Source organism: Pyrus communis, chromosome 12, assembly GCF_041283825.1.
Source record: "Pyrus communis isolate YQ-2024b chromosome 12, ASM4128382v1, whole genome shotgun sequence".
Classification (NCBI taxonomy): Eukaryota; Viridiplantae; Streptophyta; class Magnoliopsida; order Rosales; family Rosaceae; genus Pyrus; species Pyrus communis.
In genome coordinates this window covers 654,440-681,000 of record NC_142576.1, presented here as the reverse complement: position 1 = coordinate 681,000, position 26,561 = coordinate 654,440, and the positions used below count along the sequence as shown (strand labels likewise).

The following is a 26,561-nucleotide window of genomic DNA, read 5'->3' as shown; positions in this document are numbered from 1 at the left end:
CGAGGAAGAAGCCATCTCGTTTGGTGCAATTGTTTGGAAAGAAGTGGCGGGAGCTCTTTTGTGATCTCTCATGCTTTATCATCATGTCTAAGAACACACTACCTAGCTAGTATTTCCAAGTAGTTTGGTAGCTTAAAGACAAGCATATTGCAACCTAATGTAAACTAGCTACATGGGTACAATTGCACTAGCAAACTAAATGGTAGCTTTGGAGCTTGAGTAATGCATACATAGACGCACCAAAATAATATCTTAAGTTTTGGGATGTCACGTTAATGTTATAAAACAATAAGTTCTAGTTGCTTTGTTTCGCCAATATTGTTACGATACAATAAGTTCTAGTACTCGTCCTGTTGTCGACACATCATGTGATAGAAAATGCACCATAAGAAACTTTCTACATTCTCTTGGGCCTGACCTCAATCCCCTGAACAATGAGGCCACGCTTAATCCTCTTAACCTCCATACAAGTCATCTCTATTATCGCGCCATCTTCTTCTCCTGGGCAGAAAAACTCACCCATCTCCACCTCCAACCAGCCATCGGTCCTTTTCTTCGGATATTGAGTTTCACTGGTTCCGACGGGGGTCTTCTGTCTCCGCCTTTCTACTTCTTCTTGGTCCAAAAACACAGTGCGCTTATTACCGGCCTCTTCTTCTCCAAGAAGTCCTACCTTGACTTCCAAGGGATCGTCATGATCAAACCCAACCGCCATTGCACTTAACTTGAACACAAGATAAGCTTGATAGACTGTGGATGGGGAGAGAATCCGTGTCTCAATTTTGCCACGGATTTCAAGCCACCAAACAAACCTAAGCTCAGCCACCTCCTCAAATCTGTTCCACATAATTTTACATACCAATCAATTGCCTAATTACATATATACATATACACACATATTTCAATCTATAGATATAACACTACAACCAATCCAACCGTAAACGCTTGCTTAATATTTTCAAAGTGTAGCACTTAGCTTAATCAGTAAACAAACCAACAAAACGTACAACGAATGAAGAATTTCACAGACCTGGAGTCGGCAACAGAATTCCATCCCCAGTAGTCAGGTTTACCACCCCAAGCAATCATAAGGTCCCTTGCCGAGATCATGTAACATTTTTTCCCACTCCATTTGTCCAGAAAAAACATCTGCATACATAGATCATAAGAAGGCAAGAACATCCACACCGGTAGTAACCCATCATCCATTAACGGAAATGATTTCTACGCACTCATGTATTTCCATCGCTTGGATTTGCTTTGATTAATTTATTCAATTTAAGTATCAGAAATAGACGGTATGTGCATATTGCGAGAAAATTTGCGTGTATCTAAATCCGATGAGTGAGGTCATACATACAAATAAATAAATTAAAAAAAAAAAAACTAATGAAAAAAACTTATAAACTTTGAGTTTTAACGATAAGGACAAAATAAAGAATAAAGTGAATAGTACCATGATTTACTTTTTAGAGTAAAAATTTGATTTTTCGTTAAAATAAACAGTATCAAGAGTTTTTCGTTAAAGTTATAAAAAATAAAAAAAGGTAAGATATGGAATTAGCAGCGGCAAAGTTTCAATCAATATATGATAAGTGATAAAACAAATAAATCTTCAAACATATTCATGTTTCAATTTTTTTTTGGGGGGGGGGGGGGGGGGGGGGGGGGAGGGACAGGGTTTTCGCAGAGAGTGAGGTAAAGCTCCTTCTTGGAGGAGAAGTGAGGGAGTATGGAGGGGATATCATGGGGAAGGAACTTGTCCCAAACGGCGTCGGATTCGGCGGCCGACATGAAACTCCTAGACACCGCCGAAAACCGGCACGCGTCTGGAGGCGTCGTTAAGGAGACGACGTTAGCTATGCATCCTTCGGGCAACGCCTGGAGATCCATGTGAACATGACGATGATCGTCATCGAGTACCATCGATTTTGCCATCCCGCAGCCACCGCAAGTGATTCCTTCTTCTCCTGACGTACCGGCGTCGACTGCCTTCTTTTGCTACTCTTGTTGATATCCGCCGCTGCCGTAGCTCATTATGTTGTGTATGCCGTGTCTTTTGTTGCGCGTGTTCTGTTTTGTGTAAGAAACTTGTCATATTTGCAGGCGGAGAAAGGCCAACTACATAGTATTCAACTATGAATTTGAATTTAGAGATATTTTAATGAATTTATAAATTCATAAATTTTTATAGAATTTAATTGATTTGTAGAGATTTCATCTAAAATTTTGATTCAATTCTCTTGAAATCTCATGAAGAGATGTGAGACTTGTGAATACTTAAAATACACTACAAAATCTCTCTAATTCCCTTTAATTCTTCAACTTTTCCAAATTCTTTAAATTCAAATTCTAATTGAATACATCTAGAATGTTATAAAGGGTTTAGGGTCTAATTAAATATACCTGAAATGTTATAAATTTCTTTAAAATTCTAATTGAATACACCCAGATTTTTAATGATATTAATAAACTATCGTAAAATTCTGATTGAATACACATTGAATTTCAGATAATCACTTAAAATCTTGATTGAATACCCATAGATTCATTAAAAGAATTAAAATTCATCAAAATCTCAATTGAATACACCGCTACAAATAAGTTAACTAGGACTAAGAGAACATCTAAGGTTTTTGTTAAAAGTGATGTCATGTATGACACGTGACAGATAGCTCATTCGACTCTTTCATTCTAACTGACTTTTTTACCGCAAACAAAATTGAAGTCAAACATCTTTAATTTAACTTTAATGCGTGAGTTTCATTGACAACGACTAAGATAAAAACCAAAATCAATTTCAATAATTTTTTAATAGTTAATGTAACCATCGACCAGGACATTGAGCGGCGAGCTCCAAATGCACGTATTCAGAGCTACGCAAATGCCGTAGTCGCAGAAGCGGGATCAATATCATGACAACGGCTTTATAGAAAATAGAATAAATATTTGCCATAAGTCAAAACTTTATTTCTATGCCCCTTTCCGTAAGCCTTTCAAAATTAATTTAAAAATTAAAGGAGGGAGCTTCAAAAAACCCATCGACTCTTTTTGGGGGGCATGATCCAACATTTTTATATTGGGTTCAAAAATAATTTTCAGTAAAGCCCAAAGATAGTAAAAACTAGGAAGCCCAATAACAGCCCAAACATAAAAAGCCCAACACGAAGAATGACAAGCTTCAGCTGGTAAATACAAATGGTACATGAAAAATAAGCTCTTGTTTACCATTTCTTAAGAAAGGCATTCAGGCAAATGACTCAACTATTGATACAGTTAGATGCGATTCCGGCGACGGAAGTCGAGAATTCAAAAGCGATACTGCTCGTTGTCCCTTCACTAAGCAAAAAAAAAAAAAAAAAGAGAAGAAAAAAATCAATTGTCGTCATCTTTTAACTCAAAATTACAATCAGGGGAGCAAAACATTGATTTGAGTCGTCCTAGTAAATACAAATGGTAATTCAAGTGTGACTGCTACAGAAAAAAACATTCTGGTTTCAATTTCAACAACCTTCTTGAAATATTTGGATCTGAGTACACTTGACTTTATACATCTCAGAAAAAAATGTAAAACCTGAAAAATAAAGACGCCCGGTAAGCTAAAAGAAAAACATAGACGGTGAGTGTGTGCTTAGCGAGGGAGGGAGAGAGGGCCGTCAAGCTTACACTCAGGTTACCTCAATAAAATTGTACAAGGGAAATGAATTGGCCACCGAAATCGGTTCTGACATCCCCAAAATTTGATTAGCCATCTCCAACGAAGCAAGTGATTCGCTACTTTACAACAACATTTAACTGGCTTCCTCGCCAAATCTCTGCACCAAAAATTCATCTAGCTGACCCCAGTTTGGAATACTAGATTCGCTCATTTTATCCGAAGGCAGAGATCGAATGCAGCCAAGAATGTGTTTGACATCCCGGCGCAGCCTGGTAGACAAAGTGAAAAGTTGTGTTTCATTAAGGAGTTCTAACAATTTGTATGCACACAAGGGGGGGAAACTGAAATGGTAGTACCTGTCCTTGGCTTGTGGTGTGCTGATCTCTAACCGTGAAAATGCTTCTGATATTTGTGAATGGAAGACCAAAATTACTTGCCTAAAAATTACGAAACCACAGTAATCATTAACTGCCCCTCTCATCAACCAAAGCACATCGACTAAATTGGGGGGGGGGGGGGGTGGTGGTGGGGTGTGCAGGTGCGGGGTGGGAAACAAGACCCTTTGAGTCTTTGACCAAGTTTCCAAGCAAAAGTAAATTCCATGTGATATGAGCCTTACCTGAAAATCGCTTGGACATCGACCTCATGTAAAGTTCGAGTTAAAACACGTTGTAAGTATCCGACTTCCTGCAAATCAGTTGGGTGAGGCCCATAAAGATCAATTAAGATAAAGAAATTTCCGGAGGGGTGTTAGATAAACAGATATAATAACCGCTTGTTTCTATTAAAATTAAAATAATAATAAGAATACCTTGGTAAGGGATCGAGCAAACTGGCTGGGCTGTGGATCAGCCTCTTCAGGTCTAGTCCAGCTCTCTACAATTTGGGGCAACCCGCGTAGATGAACCAATAACCTTTCTCTCATGATCTGAACTAGCTTGGTGTGTATTTCATCTCTGTGAACCTTATAATCCTGTTTTAAATTGAATGAAGAAACATCAGAATGGTTTCTGGAATACGTGCAAAAAACTTGGCTAAAGTAAATATGGGCTCAAAGAATCTGATTTTAGAATTCGAGATTACAGGTGCATTCTGAAAGGTTAACAAACTTGACAAACATGTAAATTACATATATAATTAAAATAAAAGTAGAAGACAAACCTGAGCTACTCGATCAATTTCTGGTAGCAGCAATGCCTTTCTTGTCACTGGCACTTTTTGAAAAAGAATTTGCCTGATTTCTTGCAGAAATGGAATGAATAAAGTCATTACTCGATGATCAAAGTAGAATTCTACAAATACATACATATATACATTCACAGCAATGATAACAATTTTTCAAAATAAAGTTGTAATCACCTACCAGGAATAATAGCATACGTAAAACTGATGACTTGACTTGCCAAGGCCAAGTGTTTAGAAGTAATAGACTTTAAACCAGATACCTGCATTATCACATGTGATCTATCAAAAACCGCAAGAATGGCCCCGGGGAGCATAGTCAGTAGATATAACACGATAAAGTGACCACAAACTTCAAACAGCGTTTTGAACAATCACTTAAAGCATTTCTGGGCTCAAGAAAGAAAGTTGCATATAAAATCCGTGTAACACGTTTTTGATACATGTACATTGAAGAATAGTAGCTATTTGATCACCTCAGTTGCATAACCCTTTTGGGGTTTCTGAGTGAAAATTCCTAAATATTTGCAACAATATCATCTATCATAGAGAGAAATTAGTACCTGCATGGCACCAGCACCAAGAACAAGTTGACACGTTCTTGTATTGAAAAATTTTAAAATTTCTACAATACGATGAACAACTTCTGAGGACAGTGTTGGAAAAAAGTTGTTCATATCAATGTACTCTGACAACATCTTCATCAATATCAAGCCACTGGAGGAAAAAAACCAAGGACAAGGAGAAAATGTAACTAAAGGCTTATACCGAAAAATTCTTATAAAAAAATTAATAGTAAGTTCCTTGATGGAGGAAAGAAGAGTACAAACCAAAACTCCAAATTGCAAATCAGGATTGGTGTAAAAAAAAATAAAAATAAATGGCGGAAACAAAAAGATAGACAAAAAGAAATATGAAAAACAAGGCAACTGACCAGTTTACCATGTGAAAACCAACACCTTTGTAGAAAAGGCTTTGAGAGGTTGATTTTCCTCGCTCCTTATTGCTATGGTTATTTTGAGCAATAGAATTAGCAACATCAGCCTTATTTTTCTCAGTTCCATCAGAATTTGGTGTCTCCCTTGCAGTAACATCCGCAGATGTTTCACTAGACTCCGACCCTTTAGATTGCTGTTCAGCAACTGATGATCCCGTTTCCGCTGCATGTGAACTATTACTGATTGTGGCCACCTCATTGTAACTTGTTTCTGTATTATCTTGGACAGCATCCAGGTTCTCGGAAACCAATGATTCAGAACTAAATAGTGAAGTGACAATGATCTGAAATTCATTAGGAACATCCACTTCCACCCAAGTTTCTTGGTCAAGAACTGCCTTAATTTTTGCCATCTACAACAACCAAAAAATAAAAAAAACAATTAGTTCATAGCAACAAACAAGATAAGCAGAAAGTAAAGTATAAGCATATACTATCGGAAACTAACTCGAGATTCATGCTGAAAATCCATGAAGGCTTTGGCCTGTGACTGTATTGTTCCCCTGATGCTAAATCCTGGCCTTCCCCCTATCTGTTTAGGTTGGCAGTGGCACAAAATGGCACCAGAGACATAACATGGTTGATCATAAAACTAAAGGATCAAAGAAAGGACAACAAAAGAAAGGGGACAGATAAAAGAATTAAATACGCATACCTTCTCTGTAGCTGTTATAAAGTCTTGGGTGATGTTATATATGCTCAAAAACTCCTGCAATCTCAACTTTGGATGAAGAAGAGCACGAACACCGAGTAGCTTTGCCCATCTTCCATGAGCAGCATCACATGCTGCAACAACAGCTTCTGTGTTTTCTCGTAACACATCAGCTCTGTTTAGAATCACATTGTTTCAGACTGCATACATTTGGAAGCACTCCAATATTTGGACATATCAAAACTAAACCCCTAAAATTAACCAAAGAATTTTAGACCTTCCTAAGGGTAAAATTTATTTTACATGGCAAGATGAACACAAAACAAAATTTAAAATTCAAAGATGCATAAGGTTTCAGCAAAGGTGAAAATTTTGGACATCAGAGTAACATAATCAAGAGACAAGAGCCCACCTAAAATTCTTAGAGATGTTTGAAGGACTTGCTGCATCATTAGCCTTCCCTTGAATTGAAAGTGCCTTTGTAGCAACCCTATGGGGTGAATATGGCATAAGCAAGCCACCTTGACCATCACTCTCTTGAGCTGTTTCTGCTGCCGCAGCACCAACTGCAATCGCTGCAGCAACTGAATCGGCTGCATAGTGACCATCAAGGTTGCACATAATCCATTCAATGGCCTTCTTCACTTCAGCAGCCCGCACTAGATGTGCCTGCATTCACTAAAATAAATCATATGACATCACACTCAAATAGTGGTTGATGCTTAAAGAAAATTGACAAGAACTTAGATGAAGCTCACACGAAAAAATGAATGAAATACAGCAGATATGCCATCTGATAATAACTTATCGAGCAATCTAAAAACAGAACATGTATGTATGGTGAGTTTATGTGACCAGTACCTGTTCTTTTATAAGAATTGCTGCCCTTAAAACTGTTCGTCCCTTACCCCAATGCTCCCAAATGAATTTGACTGATAGACTCAAATATTAAAGCAACAGAATTGACCAAAATGAAGGAGGAAACCCATCTATGATTTCTTTCCACGTATTAGGGTTAGAGAATATCTGTAATTGGTTCAACCGGCTATCAAGTGATTGAAAATTATGACAAGCGATATTAGTTGGTTCATATTAGTGAAGTAGTCACAACTTGCAAGAAACAAGATATATAATTGACTATGCATCACAGACAACCCCAAGCCAAATCTATCCTCAAGCTAAGCCCAATAAATGTCAACCATTAGAAATATCAAATTTAATATATACACTAAACTTGAAGAAAATAAACAGTGAGTATACTGGGAATTCAACAAAGCAATTATAGAGCATCTTATTTTTCAGCAATACAATGCCTAGGAAACAAAACAAGAATAGTCTAGAACACATACCCTTACAATTAGAAAAATAGCACTTAAAAGTTGAACAAAGCTCTCAGATGACAGGCTCCTCAACTTGCTCGCAAGTGATGCGCCAAAACCTAAAAAACCATGTTTAAAAGATCAAAGACAAATTTGTGTGTAAAAAACACAGCACAAAAAGAAAAGAACAAGACAGAATGTAAACATAAAAATTGAGAATTATACAATCTATTTTGCTTCTATATTACGTGTAATTCTTCATAGGCATAGATGACAAACAATGTCACAAATTTCTCACCATCTGCATCAACTCGCTCTCCAGGTGTAAAATCTGACTCCAGTGGTCGCGAAACAAGAATGGGAAGCAGCTCTGCAACCGCATTTTTAATAGCAGTCTTCATGTCAGCTGTAAGTTGGTCACGATATAACCTCAACACAGAAGGGAGCTTGGCCTGAAAGTAAAAGGATACCAACTTTACTTAAAAGATCACTAAAGGTACTCATTGATCACAGAAATAAATAAATTCCATCCCAACGAAATAAAAAAAAAAAAAAAATGGTTGAAAACATGTTAGCTTGACAAAACGATAACTACTCACTGTTCTAAGCAATCCAATGATGACAGGAAGAAGACGATCTTGAAAATTGGAGGTTTCTTCATCATCCAACTTAATCTGCTGATACAAAAATAACAGTGACCAGTTCACATATAGAATCATGCCCAGACTTCTGAAAATCACGATAAAGGATATCAACTGAAAAAAGCAGTTACAGCATATAACATATACAAAGAAGAAACCATGAAGTTTGGACAAGGCACTGGGTGTATAAAAACAGTTAAGTCAATCAAAGATCCTACAAAGTCTTTATAGCTGAAGTCAATGGTCAAAATTAAATTAAACGATTTCAGGCAGGTTCCGCAAAACTTGCAACATGGCTTATGGCAGGGCACTGGTTTTTGCACCACCTTCAAATACTGTTGTTGTAAAATCAGATTTCAAAGCATACTATCGAAAAAATATGGTGCCACATAATTTCTGCAAAGAAATAGTTACTTCCTACAATAGTGTATTTATCTGTAAGCATTTCCGCTGATTCGGAAGTAAAAGAAATGCAATGGCTATTAAACTTAATTATCTACTTTTTTCAATCAGTGGAGAGCAGCTCCTCACGGGAGAGAATAGACTTGAAATATTATGCAATTTAAGAAAAAGACTTGAGCTTACTTCACCATCTTCTCCTTCTCCATTCATGAGACTAGATGCCCTTGCTTTCACTCTGGATATAATTATAACATCTGTATCTCCAGCATCATGTATTGAAGCATGCACAAACTCTGCAGAAAGAATGCTACAAGAATAAATTTAATAAGTTACTATAAACATGCCTCGTATAATTTTATTCCATTTGAAAGACAGAAAATGTTTATTCCAATATTCTGGTCAATATAAGCCAAGCAGGATGAAGAAAGGCATCTCTATTTCAGATTCTCAGAAGAAAGAAATTAAAAGCTGCCAACGCCCATCCCAATAATATTGACCAGCATATATTTAAAAAATCATAAGCAACTCAAATGGTGTCACTCATTTGCTTAATAATAGTGCCACTACAACAGGAAATCACACCTATTTATTGATTCAATTGAAGCTGCTACACGATCCCGGAGGTGATGAAAGCAATGTAGACCAGTAAGCTCATCCCCATCCTATTAAACACATTGACATCAATAAGTTAGACAGAAATTGTAGTCCAGTACACGGTTCCTTGTTTTAGTACACTAGTTTTTGGGAGCAGATCAAACAAAACATAAATAAAAACATACCAGCAAATGCTGTAAATCATCTGTGACATCCAAGGCTCCAGCACAATCTGCAGAGGCAACAAGCTGTATGACAGAAAAAGTAAATCAACTTATATTAAGAAACTTGCTACTTATAAAAATGACCATATACATTTTCACCCAACTTCTCAATTGAAAATCACGAGCATTTCTTAAAGACAGGGACGAAAAACAAGCAACTAATCATCCGAAAGTTAGGTGCACAACAAGAGTTTAATTTCCATAATCCGTCAACAGGTTGGGGATATAATTGCAACTACAATTTTGAGTAATTGTGCAACAAATTCAAAGCCTATCATTGAATCCGAGTAGAGCTATCGGAAACATCACGAATCACATATCAGTGCTTCAAATTGCGTCTTGCTAGTATTTGCAAGAAATGTAAATGGTCATCAAGTTTTATACTTACTGATTCTCGAAGGAAGTCAAACTACTAAGAAAAAAAGATCAAATCCAACATCGCAAATTGGCGATTCTTGATGAAGTGAATTCTAGACCAAATAGCTACTAGCTAATAACTATCAATACATGCACAATTCAAAACACTACAAACCCGAAATGATTAAAACCGAAAGAAAGATATTGAAGCGCAATGCATACGAGTTTAAGTGCCGAAAGAGCTTGATTGACGTATAAAATGAGCCTCAATTTCTGCTGCAGAGCCAACAAATTGCTCCTGGTTTCATTCAGATCATGAATCTGCCTTGCGCACTCGACCAAATCGACATCCAAGAGCAAAATTGTCTCCTTGAGCTCTCGAATCCGACTGCATCCCTCGACGATCTTGACGTTCAAGTCCTGCAACTGCCCCTGGGCCTCAAAGAAGGAGTTGGAACGCAGCGAGATCTCCTTCACCAAGTGAAGCTCCACCACGTCCAAGTAATGCGATAGCTTCTCTTGCAGCACCAGGTTCTCGGCGACGTTCGTGAACGGGCACGCCGAACGGAACGTGGCGCCGTCCTCCAGGGCGAAGTCCTCCTTGAAATAGAGCGCCGGGACTTCCCGTAGGCACGCGACGAGGGCTTCGCCTTGGCCGCCGATGGAGTCGACGTCGGATTTCTCCTTCTTGACGTGGTTGAGGATGTCCGCGAAGCGGTTGTAGTGATCGGAGACGGAGGCGAGGTAAGGCTGGAAATCGGATCGGGTCACGGAGTCCGAGGCCGATTTCGGCACGAGAGGAGCGAATTCGGGCGGGGCGACGGAGGCGGAGGATGACCACCAGCCGACCCAGGAGGAGGCGTCGGAGGCATTGGGGTTGTTGAGGATGGAGGCGAGGCTCTGGCTGGTGTTCGGGTCGGATATGGAATTGGATCGGCTGTTCAACTTTCCGGGTCGGGCGTCCATGATTACCATCTCTTTGTTGGAGGCATTGCTGCTGCTCTTGTAATAGTGGTTCCGGTTCATGAGCGAGTCGGGTGAGTCGACTCGGCGCGAGTGGGATAAACCCTACGACGAAGGAGGGGAATGCGCGTGGTGGTGGTGGATCTGGGATTTGGTGTTTTTGCAGGTGATCAGATCATATGCTCTCTCACATATGGGATCTGGAAATAGGAGGAGTGGGGAATAAAATGGTAATTTAATTAATTAAATTGCAGATGCGGGCCGACCCGGTTTGGCGGAAATTGGTGCGAAAGCTGGTTTTCAATTTGAACCCCAAAAGTTTTTATGCAATTAATATGGGTTATGGGCCTAAACCAAGACCAAGCCCTTTTTTTTTTTCTTTTGCTCTATTATTTTGTCACTTAATATTACGATCTAGTGGTATTCTTCTTCACTTGTAAGTAAGAGGTTCGATTCTTGTCAAAGATGAATTTGAACCACATCTTTGCTAACCCATTGTGAGGCTAAGCTTACCTCCTCTCCTTAATGTAGATAATATCGTTTGTTCAAAAGAAAAAAAAATTGAGGGGAAGAGATTCAAACTTGGATGTCGAGCAATGAAGACGTTGCTCTAACTAATATGACTAAGTGCGGTATGTGAACTCCAGATTTCGAAGATGAGTATTTTACACGAGATATGTTTACGATGAAGTAACACTCTTGAAAGAAAGGAAACTGGGTTAAATCAATCCAAGGAGGAACACAAGAAACTATCAATCTAGACTTGTCACCCTTGCCTTCTAACGAAACCGAATTTTTAACTGCTAACCCAAGAACTTGGTCTACTCTAAGGCCCTCGGAGGAAGCTGAAGGTAAACAAAACTCATAAATCTCATTCCTTGAATTTAAGTCTCAGCCTTGCATAATGTTTTAAGTGGAATTTGACAATGCTTACGCCCAATTTACTGTCAAAGAAACATTCTCACCGTAATCGTAACGAGAAACTAGAACATCCTCACCATAATTGTAACGAAAAACTGAGCGGAAAAATAACATAACAGAAAAATTAACAAGGTTCATTCTCTTGTGGCCACTTGACAGCTGGAAAACATGTGAGTTTAAGCTTTGAGTGTCTGCTCGTATTGTCCCACTGTTCCATTTACCTCGACACTTACTGCTCGAGGACCACCCAAAAACTTATTCTTTAGAGTCGGTTTCTGCTACACCTATCTTGAAATTTCACGTGCTAATACTCTTAGGCCACGCTGTTTCCATTTTTGATCGTGCACTTGACAATAGATATAAAGAGATCGAAAGATAAACTCTTCTCTTTATCTACGAAACAATACGAAATTTGAATAACATAATTATTGAAGTGTTCTTTCTATGAACAGTGCCATTCTTACCCAACTTCAATTGCAAGGCACAATGGACCGTACGTGGTGTAACAAACTGGCTTTTTTGACGAGCAGGCCGCAAGCATTTCGACAACAAGAGATATTTCAAACTCTGCCATGCTATGTACTTACCTTTTACAGCACAAAACAACGTTTATGTATCAAGGATAGTGATTTCCCTTAAACTTATCTCTCTTGCGAATGCGATTAAACTTGAAAGTCCTTTGGTTTTGGGAAGTGGGGTGTAAACTTTCTCGGCGTTATCCCTACAAGTCGTTGGGTTGAACATGGAACCACATAACCTGTGGTGAGTTTCCACGAAACTTGGTTTTGGGTCTCTCGATCATGATTCGATGACAGTTTCATTAGCATGAGATTATTTGATGATTGGAGACGTATGAATGAGTTGAGTTTGAGGCAACTGCAAGTACAGGGGCTTTCGTTCTCTAACATTATACTATATTCTATTCTAATATAAAGGAGATTCGAAGTTGGTGTAAAGGGGCGGCCGGGCAGCAGGCACACTGACTTTGAGTGTTTTGATTCAAGTTGTTACCCAAATTCGTCCAAATTAGTGAAAGTGCTCAAAACTGCCCAGAAAGTGTTTTTAAGGCAGTTTTGAGTGTTTTGGGGCTGTTTTGAGTCTTTTGGTTTGTTTTAGTGTTTTTATTGTTTAGTTTTGCATTCTTTGAGTCTAGTTTAGTGTTTTAACCTTTGTTTTACGTTTTTGAGTCAGTTTCCAAGTGATTTAGCAATCCCTCCTAATCCCCGGTTTAGAACGATCCCTACTTATTTATATGCTACAATTGTCAAAAGAGGGTTAATTTGTGTGTTAAGTTAATTTTCGCATCAAATTTTGGCGCCGTTGCCGGGGATTAGCAACTTTGCTAATCCCTTGTTATTTCTATTTAGTTATTTTCGTGTGTTATTAGTTTGTTATTTATTTTAGTTTCTGACCTATTTGTTTCCTTGTTTTAGGCACTAGTTTATGACTCGGAGTTCTCAACCGGTTCATGCGCATATCTTAGACTTTGACGACGATTTTGAGCGAGCCTTGAGAAGAAAGAAGAATCAACAAGAGCCTCAACCACCTCCACCTGCACCAGACCTTGGGGAGGACGAAATACAAGTGGAGGAGGAGGCCACAGCAAGGGTTGTTGAGGAAGAACAAGTTATGGCAGCCGACAACCGAACAATCAAGGAGCTTTCCGCTTCGGGATTGGTTAATGCCATGCCTCTATGCATTCAATATCCAAGGGCAGCCCCCGACAAGACTGACGAGTTCGAACTCAAGTCCAGTTTATTGCACCATATTCCTAAGTTCCATGGGTTGTCCATGGAAGATCCTAACAAACACTTGAAGGAGTTCGAGGTTGTTTGCTCAAGTATGACCCCGGTGAATGTTGATGGGAGCATCTTGAAGATGAAGGCTTTTCCCTTTTCTCTCTTGGAAAAGGCTAAAGATTGGTTGTATGAACTAGCTCCCGGAACTGTCACATCGTGGGAGAGTATGAAAAGGGCGTTTTTGGAGAAGTTTTTCCCAACTTCTCGAGTCATTCTTTTACGTAAAAGAATTAGTGGCATTCAGCAAGATCAAGGTGAATCATTTCCAACTTATTATGAACGTTTTAAAACCCTTGTTGCTTCATGTCCACAGCACCAGATGAAGGAGGAGCTTCTTCTCCAATATTTCTACGAAGGGCTTCTACCAATTGAACGTCAAATGCTAGACGCCTCAGCGGGTGGAGCTTTAGTGGACAAAACACCTATGGCCGCCAAGACTCTCATTGCCAACCGAGCTTTGAATGCTCAACAATACGAAGGAGTTGGCCAAAGAGACATGCCACGGCAGCAACAAGTCAACGAGGTAAGTGCTATTTCCGAACTTCAAAATCAAATGGCTAATCTTACTTCTCTTCTTTCGCAGGTGGTTGAAATCCCAAAGGTACAAAACGTGGCTGTTTGTGGCGTGTGCTCCATGAATGGACATCTCACGGACAAGTGCCCTCAATTGATTGAGAATGGAGGGTGGGAATCCCTCAATGCCGTGGGTTATGGGAACCAAAACCAACCAAGGAGTGATCCTTTCTCTAACACATACAATCCCGGTTGAAGAGATCATCCAAATTTCAAATGGAGGGAGCCACAACAACCCCAACAACAAAGCACATTTAGGCAGCAACCTCCGGGGTTCTACCAAAGGCCATATGCACCCACACCACCCCAATCACAACCTACACAACCCAAATCAGGTTCGTCCATAGATAATGATCAAATTTTTCAATTACTAACTTCTATGGCGCAGGGAATGCAAAATAGGGACAAAAAGGTTGATGAATTAGAAAAGCAAGTAGGGCAGATTGCGGAGTTCATGGGCCAATTTAGAGAGCAAGGTAAGTTGCCTAGTTCAACCGTTGTCAACCCGAAAGGAGGATTCGAATCTGCGAAAGCAATCATGTTGCGAAGTGGAAAACAAGTTGGAACGGCTTCACAACCCTCTAATTCAGCCCTAATGGAGGACGAAAAGTTGCAATTTGAAGAGGGGGAGCATGAGCAAGCCACGGCAAGGGTGGGAGACACCATGCCGCAGCCACCCAAAGTACACCACTCGGCTTCTAAGGGTAAGGATGTTCCAAATTCGGTTATTTCTAATGTTATTCCTCCAAATGTACCATTTCCTCGTAGATTCATGCAAACAAAGAAGGAGGAGGCTGAAAAGGACATTTTAGAGACGTTTCGAAAAGTACAAGTCAATATACCACTTTTGGATGCAATTAAGCAAGTTCCGAGGTATGCTAAGTTTTTAAAAGAACTTTGTACTACTAGGAAGAGAATTTCAAACAAAGAGGTTGTAAAGGTAAGTGAGAATGTCTCAGCCATCTTGCAACGTAAATTGCCCCCTAAATGCAAAGATCCGGGTAGTTTTACAATTCCTTGTGTTATTGGCAATAATCGGTTTGAACATGCTATGCTAGACTTAGGTGCATCTATTAATGTTATGCCTTACTCCATTTATGCATCTATGAACCTAGGTGAGTTAAAAAATGATGGTGTGATTATTCAATTGGCCGATAGATCTAATGCCTATCCAAAAGGTGTTTTGGAAGATGTTTTAGTGCAGGTTAATCATCTAATCTTTCCGGCGGATTTCTACGTGTTGGAAATGGAAGAATCAAACCATGCCCCGTCATTGCCAATTCTTCTTGGCCGCCCATTTATGAAAACAGCCCGCACGAAGATTGATGTGTTTAATGGGACTTTGACAATGGAATTTGATGGGGAAGTTATTAATTTCAATCTTTCTGAATCTATTAAGTACCTTCTTGATGATCATTCATGTTTTGCTATTGATGTAATTGATTCGTTGGCGCATGACCATTTTGAACAATTGAACGAAGATGCACTTGAATTGGTCATTACAAAAGGAATGGAACTCAAAGACAAGGAAGGAGGGCAATTGCATACCCACGGCATGCATGGTGAGCACCATGCCGTGCCCCCTAATGTTGACATGGTCGAGATAGTGGCTGCCCTTGAGTCATTGCCACTACAATCTGGTAAGTCTTCGGACCTAATTTCAATTCCAATTTCGACTAATAAGCCCATTCCTTCAGTTGTGCAGCCACCTTCCCTTGAACTTAAACCATTGCCAAGCCATTTGAAGTATGTTTTCTTGGGAGACCAAGAGACCTTGCCCGTCATCATATCCTCCTCACTCACGGCACAAGAAGAAGGTAAGTTAGTGAAGGTGTTAAAGGAGTACAAAACTGCGATTGGTTGGACGTTGGCCGACATCAAGGGAATAAGCCCGACCACGTGCATGCATCGTATACTTTTGGAGGAGGGGTCCAAAGCATCTCGAGAGGCTCAACGCCGACTCAACCCTCCAATGATGGAAGTTGTGAAGAAGGAGATAATCAAGCTCTTGGATTGTGGAGTGATCTATCCAATTTCAGACAGTCGGTGGGTGTCTCCGGTGCAATGTGTTCCAAAGAAATCCGGAGTAACTGTGGTGACAAATGCCGAAAATGAGCTTGTTCCTACGCGAATCCAAACAGGTTGGAGGGTTTGTATTGACTATAGGAAGCTCAATGCCACGACAAGGAAAGATCATTTTCCCTTGCCATTCATTGATCAAATGCTTGAAAGGTTAGCGGGTTATGCGTTTTATTGTTTTCTTGATGGGTATTCAGGTTATAATCAAATTGTGATAGCTCCAGAAGATCAAGAAAAAAACACTTTCACATGCCCGTTTGGTACATTTGCTTATCGTCGTATGCCATTTGGTTTATGTAATGCACCTGCCACATTTCAAAGATGCATGATGAGCATATTTTCAGATTATGTTGAGAAAATTATTGAAGTTTTTATGGATGATTTCAACGTTTTTGGTGATTCATTTGATGGTTGTTTGAATAACCTTAGTTTGATTTTAAAACGATGCATTGAAACTAACCTTGTGTTAAATTGGGAGAAATGTCATTTCATGGTTAAACAAGGCATAGTTTTAGGTCATATTATTTCTGAAAAAGGTATTGAGGTAGATAAGTCAAAAATAGATCTTGTGCGTCACTTACCCTCTCCTACTTCGGTTAGAGAGGTTCGTTCGTTCCTTGGACATGCAGGTTTTTATAGGAGGTTCATCAAGGATTTCTCGAAGATCTCCCAACCTTTATGCCGCCTCCTACAAAAAGATGCACCTTTCGACTTCACCAAGGAATGCACGGCAGCTTTCCAACTCCTCAAGGACATGCTAACCACGGCACCCATCATTGTGCCACCAGATTGGAGTCTTCCGTTCGAGCTAATGTGTGATGCATCTGACTATGCGTTAGGGGCTGTTTTAGGCCAAAGGAAGGACAAGAAGCCGCATGTTATCTACTACGCATCTCGGACATTGAATGACGCTCAATTGAACTATTCAACTACTGAAAAAGAACTTCTTGCCATTGTCTTTGCTTTAGATAAATTTCGATCATATTTACTTGGTACTAAGGTTATTATTTTCACTGATCATGCAGCTTTAAAGTACTTGTTCACGAAGAAGGAAGCCAAACCACGGCTAATTCGATGGATGTTACTTCTTCAAGAGTTTGACATCGAAATCAAGGACAAAAAGGGAAGTGAAAATGTGGTGGCTGACCACCTAAGCCGCATGATACATGAGGAGGAGCCGTACCCTATTGTAGAAACATTCCCCGACGAGCAATTGTTATCCATTAAGGTAAGTGAGCCTTGGTATGCGGATTTGGTAAATTATTTGGTGACTAAACAAGTTCCTAACACTTTAAATAGAAACCAACGTGATAAATTGAAAAAAGACGCTAGGTTTTATGTTTGGGATGATCCATACTTGTGGAAATATTGCTCGGATCAGATTATACGTAAGTGTGTGCATGACATGGAATTCACTTCTATTTTAACATTTTGTCACACTTATGCATGTGGGGGACACTTTGGGACACAACGCACAGCCCTTAAGGTTTTAGAATGTGGATTCTATTGGCCAACTTTATTTAAGGATGCTAGAAACTTTTGTATGTCTTGTGATCGTTGCCAAAGAATGGGCAACATTAGTGCAAAGGATCAAATGCCGCAAAATGTTATTCTCCCGGTTGAAATTTTTGATGTTTGGGGTATTGATTTTATGGGTCCTTTTCCTTCCTCACATGGTTTCTTGTATATCTTACTTGCTGTGGATTATGTGTCGAAATGGGTGGAAGCAAAAGCCACCCGAACTAATGATTCTCGAGCGGTTGCAGATTTCATTAGAACTAACCTATTTGCAAGGTTTGGAATGCCACGAGTGATCATAAGTGATGGAGGATCTCACTTTTGCAATCGAACCATTGAGGCTTTGCTCAAGAAGTACAACGTCACGCATAAGGTTTCAACACCTTATCATCCTCAGACCAATGGGCAAGCCGAGGTTTCAAATAGGGAGATTAAGCAGATTCTAGAAAAAACCGTGGGCCCTACAAGGAAGGATTGGAGTGTACGATTGGAGGATGCGTTGTGGGCATATCGCACGGCTTACAAGACCCCCCTGGGCATGTCCCCATTTCGGCTCATTTATGGCAAACCATGCCATCTTCCCGTGGAATTGGAGCATAAGGCGCATTGGGCCATCAAGACATTCAACATGGACATTGATGCGGCTGGACTTCACAGGAAGCTCCAATTGAATGAATTAGAAGAGATTAGGAACGAGGCGTATGACAACGCTCGAATTTACAAGGAAAAGACAAAGGCTTTTCATGATAAGATGATTCGAGGCAAATCATTCTCCATTGGGCAGAAAGTGCTACTCTTTAATTCCCGCCTTCGCTTGTTTCCTGGTAAGTTGCGTTCTAAGTGGGTTGGCCCATTTGTTATTACTAATGTCTTTCCTTATGGTGCAGTCCAAGTTCAAAGCTTGAAAACAGGACAAGAGTTCAAGGTGAATGGCCATCGATTAAAGACCTACTACGAGAACTTCGAGGAGCATGTGGTGGATGATGTACCCCTCCATGCCGTGGGTACTACTAGTGAAGCTTAGCATGGCGTATTCGTCCGGCTGGAAGACGTTAAAGCAAGCGCTTCTTGGGAGGCAACCCATGTATTCGACAAGGAAAAGATGGAACTTCCATTCCAAACCCAGATTTGCGTTTCTAAACCCTTCTCCTTGCTGTTTATTTTCTCATGCTTAGTTGCTTATTATTTGTTTGCTTTTATGTGAGTCTTTGTGTGAAACATTGAGGACAATGTTTGATTTAAGTGTGGGGGGGTAAACAAGTGTTTTTATGCAAAATTCGTGGGATTCTATCACCTATCACTTCTAATGTTGTTTCTCACTGTTTTTAAGTGTTTTTAGTGCATTTTAAGCTGTTTTGGTGTGTGTTGAAGTAAAAATCCGAAAATTTGAAAAAAATTTGAAAAAAGTGTTTTGAAAAAGCCAAAAAGAGTTGTTTTTGTGTGTTTGTTTGTGTCTTAGGGTACCTTCCAACACAATGATGAGGATTTGGTTTTTAATGCATGACTGTTAAAGAGAGTTACAACAATGATGGACGTGTGATTTGCTCTTTGGTTTATGCTTGGTTGTAGTTATAGTTTACGAATTCACATGTAATCACAAAGGATAAAATCAGTTTTTGTAACATGCTTGAAGGAAGGAACTCAAACAAACGCTACATCCCTGAGAGATTTGAGCCTAAACTTTTATTTGGAGAGTTATTAATCTGTGCATTCTTGTTTTCTAAAGTCGTTGCATGATCTCATTATTCTTTGCTTGGTTGCTACTTAGAATGCGTTTCATCACTATAGTTCCAAATACTAGAACTCATACCCGTTTCATTCAAAGCATGAAATTGATTAGCATAACAAATAACAAGATGAAGTTGTGTAGTAGTCACCACCATAGCCAAACAGCCGAATCCACCATTGTCATTTGTATTGTAGGATTAAACCCCTTTGAGCCTTATTTAGCCTATTTTCTTGTTAACCACATCATCCTTACCTAGCCTAGAATAGGACTTTCCATACCTTTGTTCTTAAAGTATAGTGGAGCATAACTTAGAAGGAATTCCTATTGAGTGACATTTGTGCAGAAAACAAGTGTGGGGGAAAGGATTTTGTGAGTGTGTGTGTGCCAAAGTCTTAAAAGGGGCACGGGAAAAAGAAAGAAAAAAAAGAAAAAAAAAAAAAGAAAAAGAAAGAAAAAAATCGTGGAAAAGAAGAAAATAAAGAAAAGAAGTGAGAAAGAACTCACAAGTGTTGATTGTTGAAGAAAGGGTCCAAAAAGTTCGAATATGGCCCTAAGTTTTGTGTGACTTCCCCTTGGGTATTCAAAGTTGACTTCTGCATTCTAAAGGGAATTCTAAGTGCCTAATTCATTACTTTGCTCAATATTGCTTTAAGAATGTTTGTTTCCTCTACCTTTCCTTGTTAACCAATACCTTAGCCCCGTTACAACCCTTAGACTTCTATCTTGATTGTTATGTATATCAATATGTGGAGTTTAGAATTGGTTTGAGCATATGGTATCCCTGGTTCTCGTGTCTAGGTAGTAGCATTCCATTCATTAGATCATATACATACATGTTAATAATTCCAGAAAATGCTTTTCTTGTTCTAACATATGTGAGTGTTCGTCTACATGTTTACATCAATCTTCTCACATATGCCTAGTGTAGGGAGTGTAGTCAGAAAATCTGAGAGAAAACAGAGAGTATATCCGGTGAGGAATTGAGGAAATTCTCTAAGGCATGTTACTACGTTCAAAATGTTGTTTTAATTGATTAAATGCGAGCTAGTGAATTGTGACTATGATTAAGTATGCTCGAGGGTAAGGATTGCTTAAATCTATGTGAGTGGTGATCTTTGACATGCCATGTTTCATTGGAAATCCCTGAGACGAACGTTGGAAGGTTTAGATTATATGTTTTGTTTCTTTTGTTTATTTGTTTTGCTCGAGGACTAGCAAAAGATAAGTGTGGGGGAATTTGATAGGAGCATATTTAGGCGACTTAACTACCTTATTCTTGTGCATTTGTGCTATTATTTCTTAGTTAATGTCGTATTACAACTCAATTTCGTGTGTTTGTAGGTCCTATGGGTCAAAGTATCAAGAAAGTGCATTTTGGTGCATTTTGGAGCTATTTTGGACACTATGGGGATAGCTTGCATATGGGCTAACATGGATGGACGAATTTGAACTTCAAGAGGCTAGATATGTGATAAGAAGAGGAAGGAACTAAGCTAAGGACAAAGTGGATAAGGAAGGAGCTCAAAAGAGGAAACCTTATCCAAAACATTATCTAAACATTATCCAACCTTATCCAACATTATCCAATTATCCAAAACATTATCCAAACCTTATCTCATCTTATCTTATCCAAACCTTATCATGTCTTAATCCTAATTGCATGGGGACCTAAATGGATAATTCTAGAACCTATTTCTAGAAGCATCCTATTCTAGAAGGCCCAAAATCTGCCACAAAACCTATTCTTTCTATAAGCCCTAGAAAAGTGGCGCCCCAATCCATTCTAGAAGGCTTTGGCTTGCCTTGCAAGCCAAGCAACCCTCTCCCCTAAATCAGCCGCACCTTCCTAGGCCCAATCCCTTTGGGATTCTGATTTCCAAGGCCTAATCCTTGTGGATTTGGGTATACAATTCGTTTTATAAAACTATGTGGGCCAAAAACCTCTTCCTAGGTGGATTTGACAACCCATGGCCGAATTCTAGGGCCCTAATTCACCAAATCTGCTAAGTAAACCCTAATCTAATAAACCCTAGGACTATATAAACATATTTTCAGCCACAAATTCGGAGACCCCTGATGCTAGACAGAAAACCCTTGTGCCGCACCTCCATTCTCCATTCTAAGCCTCCATAGACCTCCCTACACATCCATACATCTCTGCCGCACCCTTCCCCACCATAATCAACCATCCTCCATCCCTCCAAACAAGAAAACACCATCCAAAACCACCAATTCCATCACCCAAACTTTGTGCCGCAGCAAGGAGGAGGAAGAGGAGCCAATCTGTGCATCGAATCCATCTTGGAATTGCTGAGCATTTAGGTGTATTCTTTCTTATGATTTCAATGTTTAAATTCAATACTTTTTGTTGTGCAAGCATGAGGAACTAATCCCCCATTTGGCTAGGGGGGAAATTCGAAACCATGGTTGTATTTGCATGATGATTTGATTACTTTCAGTTGTGATTTCATGAATGATGAATTCAATTTACTTATCTATTTTAATTAAAACTTGCTTATGTATATGAATTGAGAGTGCACGCTTAATTTGCATGCATAAACATGATGCTAGGGTATGAGGGAACTTCACCTAATCGTTGGGAACTTATATTCATGAGTAGTTAAGATTGTTGGTCACAATTATGATAAGTGAATTCTTGGCATAAGTATCATGCGCTTTCATAGTTACGAATGCCTCGTCAACACCTATGATTTCCATAGAACCTAATGATCTTTGATTGTCTTTCTATCATGCGCTTTCATATAGAAAACTTTTAAGGAATAATTTGATTGCAATGCGCTAATTCCATTCAATTCAATGACCTAAGGGAAATTTGAGAGTTAATTTAAGCGTACCTAATTAACTTGGGGTGTTGAGGTTCATAAATTCATCGAATAAGCAACTGGAGATTATTTTGTATGCAAGTATGCCATGTGTGGAGAAAAACCTCCTAGCCATCTCACCATCCATTTAATTCCACCAATTTCGTCAGAATCTGCCTATTTTACATATTTGTTTTGTTTGTTTGATTTTCGTCAAAAACCAATTCCCCAAGTGTCTTAGAGTGTCTAATTAGTTAGAATATGTTTTAGATTGTGTTTTTGAGTGTTTTGATTCAAGTTGTTACCCAAATTCGTCCAAATTAGTGAAAGTGCTCAAAACTGCCCAGAAAGTGTTTTTAAGGCAGTTTTGAGTGTTTTGGGGCTGTTTTGAGTCTTTTGGTTTGTTTTAGTGTTTTTATTGTTTAGTTTTGCATTCTTTGAGTCTAGTTTAGTGTTTTAACCTTTGTTTTACGTTTTTGAGTCAGTTTCCAAGTGATTTAGCAATCCCTCCTAATCCCCGGTTTAGAACGATCCCTACTTATTTATATGCTACAATTGTCAAAAGAGGGTTAATTTGTGTGTTAAGTTAATTTTCGCATCATTACGGCATTAAAAACTTTGATCGCCCAAAAGTTGGTCCCTTAATGATTTTTTCCTCTTTTAGTTTTCTTAGTAGAGACATCAACTTTTGATGCTTGATGGGGTTTCTTGCACAGTTTATCCGCCAGCGCTTCCCTGAAAGCAAAAAATTCAAATGGTTATCAAACGGGCCATTAGTTTTAAAAAATAGGAAAAATAAATAAAGCTGGACTACGGGAATGGTCCAATTTGGCAACTTTCATGCATTGATATGAAAAAATTAACACACGGGACGTTCTCTTTGATCGTGGGGTGTGGACACAGCGCGCATTTGTTCGATTGATCGGAAAAGTCGTATGGTTAATAGATCAGCTGACTTGATTTAAGTTCTACTAAGTTAAAAGTCTTGATCTTCTGGAAGGCTTTGAGTCTTGACACTGCCGGCCATTTGCAGCAAATATTCGAAGAAGAAACTTTCCATGCAGCAGCTGGTTAATGATTTTGGATCCTCTCCTCAAATATCTATATATTATACGATGAGGAGGATCACTTTGTGAGTCCATGTTTCGATGTGTGATGGGGCAGTCTGTCTCGCATTTCTTCTCTCTTCGGAAGAAGAAACAAAAAGATTGGGCGTTTCCAGAAGAACTATGCCGTCGTTTTACGTATGCCGAGATCAGTGCAGCAACTCAATGTTTCGACCAAACCTTATGTATTGGTAGTGGTGGCTTTGGCTCAGTATACAAAGGGCGTATTAAGGTCTATGGGGCTGAGGACAGGAAAGACGTCGTTGCAATCAAGCGCTTTTCCAGAGATTCAAAACAGGGAGTGCGTGAGTTCAGGGCGGAGGTACAGCTACTATGCCAGCTCCGCCATCCCAACCTCATCTCTCTCATCGGATTCTGCCAAGAAAATGGAGAGTGTATGATTGTATACGACTACATGCCCAACGGTTCCCTCTTTGATTACATCTTCGATACTTCCAGTTTTAAACAGAAAGATCCCCATCCCTTGACTTGGAAGCAAAGGCTGAAAATTTGTATTGGGGTGGCGCGTTCAATACACTACCTCCACACAGGGGTTAAGCATGCTGTCATCCATCGAGATGTGAAATGCTCCAACGTTCTATTGGACCAAAACTTGGTGCCCAAGCTTTCTGACTTCGGGTTGTCCAAGATGGGTCCTCCTACTTTGTCAAATGCATTAATCAGATTGAACTCCAATTATGCGGTGTTAGGTACATTCGGGTATGTTGATCCAGAGTATGCTTTGTCCGGCCAGTTTACAGAGAAATCTGATGTCTTCTCATTCGGAGTGGTGTTATTCGAAATATTGTCTGCCAAACATTCGAAAGAGATACCAGGAATACGTATGACTCTCCCAGCTGATATTCTGGATCCATCTCTCATGGGAACAATAGCTCCGGATTGTTTGATAAAATATTTGGACATCATCCAAAGATGTGTCCGCCCTACGGGAGCCCTACGGCCAACGATGGGTGAAGTGGAGGTGGAACTTGAGCGTGCTGTGGAGCTGCAGGAGAGAGCAGATGCCGAAAAGGAGTTGAGTACAACTAGCACTTCTCTTGGTGGTCCTGCTGACTGTGCCTACGATTATCAAGGGATATCAGTTTCCGAAATTAATGATGCTTTCTCGTTTCTGAGAGGCAGCCCAAACGGATCTGCTGATCTTGATTCAAATAGTATTGATGTTTCAGTACTTTCCGATGACAGTGGCTCTGAATTCGAATATTCCGGCCAGTAAACAAACTAGTACTTCAGAAAAATTGGATCAAATTACAAGATCGCTACGGGGACCAAATTATTCTATTTCTTCACTAATTGCTATCAGTAAGCTAAACCAACAACATATATAGACGGTGGCTGAAAATAATTCTGGCCCCCTTTTGATCATATTTTTTTTTTCGTTTTTACTTTTTACCATCTTGCTTTTTCACGACTCGCGCACTCTATCATTCTTCATCTCTCATTACGTAACTCGTCATGGCAGGCATGTAACTATTTACCGTTAGAGTTGCCACGGGAAATTGGAGATGCCACCATAGATCATGTTTGCCGGTTTGGACAAAGACAGCAGGCTACGTGCACCAATGGATATTACTCCTTTTTGTTTTGTTTACCGGGTCAGCTGATCTTGATTAAAATAGTGTTGATTTTTCGGTACAAGTCTAGTTTGTCTTGTATTTCTTGTATAATTGATTAGCATTTCACTTAATCAGCATTGATTAATTTAATTAATATCCTCATTGAAATATGGGGGTGGCTTTTTAGCTTTCTACCAGTCGTTGGGTAGGTTGAATGTCTAAATTTCGAGCTCGAATTCAATATTCAGCGCTGTCTATCTGCTTTGACAAAGCCATTTGCTGTGGTCTGTCTGCATTGCTTGCGTTCCAATCCAACTTGAAGGTTGGTCAGTTTCATTGAAATTTGAGGCTGCCGAGATTGTACTCTAATTAAAAGTTATTGTGATCTACTTAGACCGCCAGAAGAAAAGTTATTCTAATCCTCTGAGAAAACTGACCAAATGAGAACTCGGCAGTTGGATTGGGACCACTATTTTTGGAACCAGGATCCTCGCCGGATCCATTCTCTAGGGATCCTAGGGATCATGCAATCGTGTCCGTTTATTGTATATCGTGCGATCAGTTTTCATTATGTACTATTTATATTTGAATTTTAAATTTTAAATTTTAAATGATTTATAATTGCACGATATACGGTGAACGAACACAATTGCGTAATCCTTAGGATCCTTAGGTATCGTTTGGTATGCAGACGGGACGGGACAGGACGGGACGGGACGGAACAGGATGGGACGGGACGAGACGGGATAGGACGGAACGGAACAGAGCGAGAGCAAAGATGCCCTCGGATGGAAACAAGGAGGAAGAAGAAGGAGACGGGTGTTCCACGGATGTGGAACGAGTCGTTCCAGGGGGGTGAGGTGGAACGAAAATTCATCCAAAACTCGTCCCGTGGAACAGCTCGTTCCACCCGTTTTAGGCGCACCAAACGTGGGACGGAACGCCTTGTCCTACTCTGTTCCGTCCCGTCCCACGTACCAAACGGTACCTTAGGGAATGGATCCGACGAGGATCCTGGTTCCTATTTTTGTATCCCCCAGAATAAAGGGTTGAATTGAAATGAATAAGCCATTATTTTTTTATTAGAATAACTTTTCTTCTTGAATTACAATTTCATTTTGAAATTTGAGGTTGGTCAGTTTTCCATAAATACCTCCTCATAAAAAAGAAAAAAAAATTGAAATTGTATTTGACAACTCCAAGGTTGTACTCTACTTAGACCGCCAGACCATGATGCTCTACTTAGACCATCAAACAAGAGTGCTCCACTTAGACCACCAGACTGTAAACTTAGAGCACTAGGGTTTTCAGCTTTAGTTGCTCTCCCATATAATGATGGGTCGCAGTCTATTTATACAATACTTTCAGATTACAAGTAGGGTTTTGAATACCCTATTTACATGGAGAACTTTGAATTCAAAAATACAAAAATCACAACAGCTTATCTT

At 39.6% G+C, this 26,561-nt stretch overlaps 2 protein-coding genes and 2 pseudogenes across 10 annotated transcripts; 2 read left to right on the top strand and 2 right to left on the bottom strand.

The window, feature by feature from the left end:
- Window positions 1-276: 276 nt before the first annotated feature.
- LOC137746290 (F-box protein PP2-B10-like) lies at window positions 277-1,996 on the bottom strand. Its single transcript, XM_088681172.1, has 3 exons — window positions 1,678-1,996; window positions 1,031-1,224; window positions 277-836 (listed from the first exon to the last, which is right to left on the bottom strand). Exons 1-3 carry the CDS (start codon window positions 1,936-1,938, stop codon window positions 398-400), a joined length of 894 nt encoding a protein of 297 aa, XP_088537298.1. The 5' UTR covers window positions 1,939-1,996; the 3' UTR covers window positions 277-397.
- Window positions 1,997-3,206: 1,210 nt separating this feature from the next.
- On the bottom strand, window positions 3,207-11,206 carry LOC137746287 (vacuolar protein sorting-associated protein 54, chloroplastic). Of its 9 annotated transcripts, none has more exons than XR_015954095.1 (20): window positions 10,249-11,181; window positions 9,631-9,693; window positions 9,434-9,513; window positions 9,035-9,158; window positions 8,408-8,485; window positions 8,107-8,260; window positions 7,839-7,927; window positions 6,902-7,158; window positions 6,493-6,664; window positions 6,286-6,369; window positions 5,775-6,190; window positions 5,404-5,557; window positions 5,022-5,103; window positions 4,820-4,899; window positions 4,470-4,631; window positions 4,278-4,345; window positions 4,015-4,095; window positions 3,678-3,927; window positions 3,512-3,574; window positions 3,207-3,339 (listed from the first exon to the last, which is right to left on the bottom strand). XR_015954095.1 is itself a non-coding variant. In XM_088681169.1 (18 exons), exons 1-18 carry the CDS (start codon window positions 11,050-11,052, stop codon window positions 3,792-3,794), a joined length of 3,081 nt encoding a protein of 1,026 aa, XP_088537295.1. In that variant the 5' UTR covers window positions 11,053-11,199; the 3' UTR covers window positions 3,372-3,791. The 9 variants fall into 9 exon arrangements, 2 of the variants coding, with proteins under 2 accessions (XP_088537295.1, XP_068342464.2); XR_015954096.1 differs by having other exon boundaries at window positions 8,408-8,482; XR_011069800.2 differs by lacking the exon at window positions 3,207-3,339 and having other exon boundaries at window positions 3,372-3,574; window positions 8,408-8,482; window positions 10,249-11,206.
- Window positions 11,207-13,353: 2,147 nt separating this feature from the next.
- Window positions 13,354-23,169, top strand: LOC148692118 (uncharacterized; annotated as a pseudogene).
- A 356-nt stretch (window positions 23,170-23,525) lies between these two features.
- On the top strand, window positions 23,526-24,968 carry LOC137744162 (receptor-like protein kinase ANXUR2 pseudogene; annotated as a pseudogene).
- Window positions 24,969-26,561: the final 1,593 nt, after the last annotated feature.